Raw genomic sequence first — 1,891 nt, forward strand, 5'->3', positions numbered from 1 at the left:
GATACCTTTCAAAAGAAGTGAGATATATAGGCTCAAAGTGGACAATCCGGGTGTCGTTCTATTAGAGGTTTTACGGTAAGTGAAATTTTTAAAGGTTTAAAGATGACTACAAATAGGCTTCGGATAAGCTTATGATTAGGCTCAAAAATGAGCTCAAATAAGCTAAAAAATAGGCCTCAAAGTAGGTCCTAGAAATAGGCTTCATTAGGGTTGAAAATATTCATTCCTAGCAGAAAAGCCATCAGATGTTCACCGTAACATAGAACTGAAAATGAGCAATTTTTCAGCTCCAAAAAAAAGAATCTGAAAATTGAAAAAAAAAAGAAAAAACCAGTTTTTCAAGTTCATCAAATTTATTATATTCAAAACGATAGCTAGATAAAAGAGTAAAAAATGAGAGGAACAAGAAAAGGGGGAAATTAACAGTGAAAGGGCTCCAGGAGCTCCAAAATTCGCTCTCTAACGCTTTCCAGTGGATGTGGATGGTCCCTCAACGATCCCTCTCTCGACCTCCTCCTTCGCCTCTCTCTCCAGCCTCTCCTTCAACTCTTGCTCGGCAATCGCATCCTCCTCATCAGTCGGAATCTCGAAAATCACTCTCAACTCCTCTGGAGTCTTTCCCTGAGCCATCATGGCAATCTTCTTGCAGCAATAACGGAGCAGCTGCTTGATCTCCAAGTAGTTGACAGCAATAGTCAGCTCTTCGAGCTCCTTGTCCTCCAGCTCCTTCAAAAAGTTCATGTCCCACTCTGGAATGTTTGTCTGACGTGGAAAGCTTTCGTTCTTCTCCTCCGGGAACTCCACGCCACGATGATGCTCACACCAGGCGACGGCACGCTTCAAGGTGACACCAGTGATATTATCGATCGGCATCACGTTCTTAGCGGCTTTCTCTGCGTCGTAGCCAAGACCGGAGACCAGGTTGTTGATGGTGACCATTTGTGGGACAGCCAAGTCACTGATCTTGACGATTTCCTTGTCGCAGCTTTCGAGGCTGAAGTAGAACGATGGCTCGGGTTTTGGTGCGGCGGCTGGGGCGGGTTGGGCGGCTGGGGCAGCTTGATCGGCCATGATGAATGCAGAGAATTCGAAGTGTTCTGAAAATCAATAGATGAAAAATCAATAGATCTGGAGAGAGAGAGCGAGGGAGAAAGGGTTAGGAGCGGATTGAAAGCAATTCAAGATAGCTCTAGACAGCTCTAGACAGCTCTAGACAGCTCTAGACAGCTCTAGACAGCCTCCAAGCGTCCCAGACAGCTAGAAACATTCTCAGAAAGTCCAAGATTGAAAAATCAATAAGGGAAACCAAAGAAGGATATGGTCTTCCCTGCCAAATCTCTTCCCTTATATGGGACACCCCCGGTGGGTGGGTGGAGCCTGTCCGCACACCTGTACCCCTCTCCGGTGGCCGGGCGGAGTTTCCCCGGAGCACGATGAGGCTCGATTGATTGGTTGGAACGCGAGGATACCTTGGAACAACAAAAATTCCGATATTGGTCTTACGGTATTTCATATGGAAGCCCTTAAAATTAACTACAAATCTAGTTAAACAAGGTATCGGCCAATATCCAGCAAAGTTGTGCGCTTTTTTAACTTTGAAGGGTGATAGACATACAGACGACGATAGCAGTCTCGCTTCTGTGCGTCTCTTCAATAATAGAGAACCCTAAAGATGATGTCCTTCATTCTTGAACTTTCAAAATCGAACATTTACAAAACCCCATTAGTTGGAACCCCCGTTTTTTTTTGCTCAAAAACGATAGGTTTCTGAGAGCACAGGTGGTTCGCGAACAATCCATTACGGACGCTCAGCGTTCGCGCGCGGTTGAAATAGGAACCGTATACGGACCGCACGCGACCCGTTTTCAGAAAACCACAGCACATTATTCCG

The 1,891-nt window shown here is 45.5% G+C and overlaps 1 protein-coding gene across 1 annotated transcript; it reads right to left on the reverse strand.

Moving 5' to 3' along the window:
- Positions 1–459: 459 nt before the first annotated feature.
- On the reverse strand, positions 460–1,071 carry CBG09126 (the record flags this gene model as incomplete). The annotated part of the gene is made up of 1 exon (XM_002642536.1): positions 460–1,071. The coding sequence occupies one exon, from the start codon at positions 1,069–1,071 to the stop codon at positions 460–462; it is 612 nt and encodes a 203-aa protein (XP_002642582.1).
- Positions 1,072–1,891: the final 820 nt, after the last annotated feature.

The sequence above is a fragment of the Caenorhabditis briggsae genome (assembly GCF_000004555.2).
Source record: "Caenorhabditis briggsae complete genome, chrIII, whole genome shotgun sequence".
NCBI lineage: Eukaryota > Metazoa > Nematoda > Chromadorea > Rhabditida > Rhabditidae > Caenorhabditis > Caenorhabditis briggsae.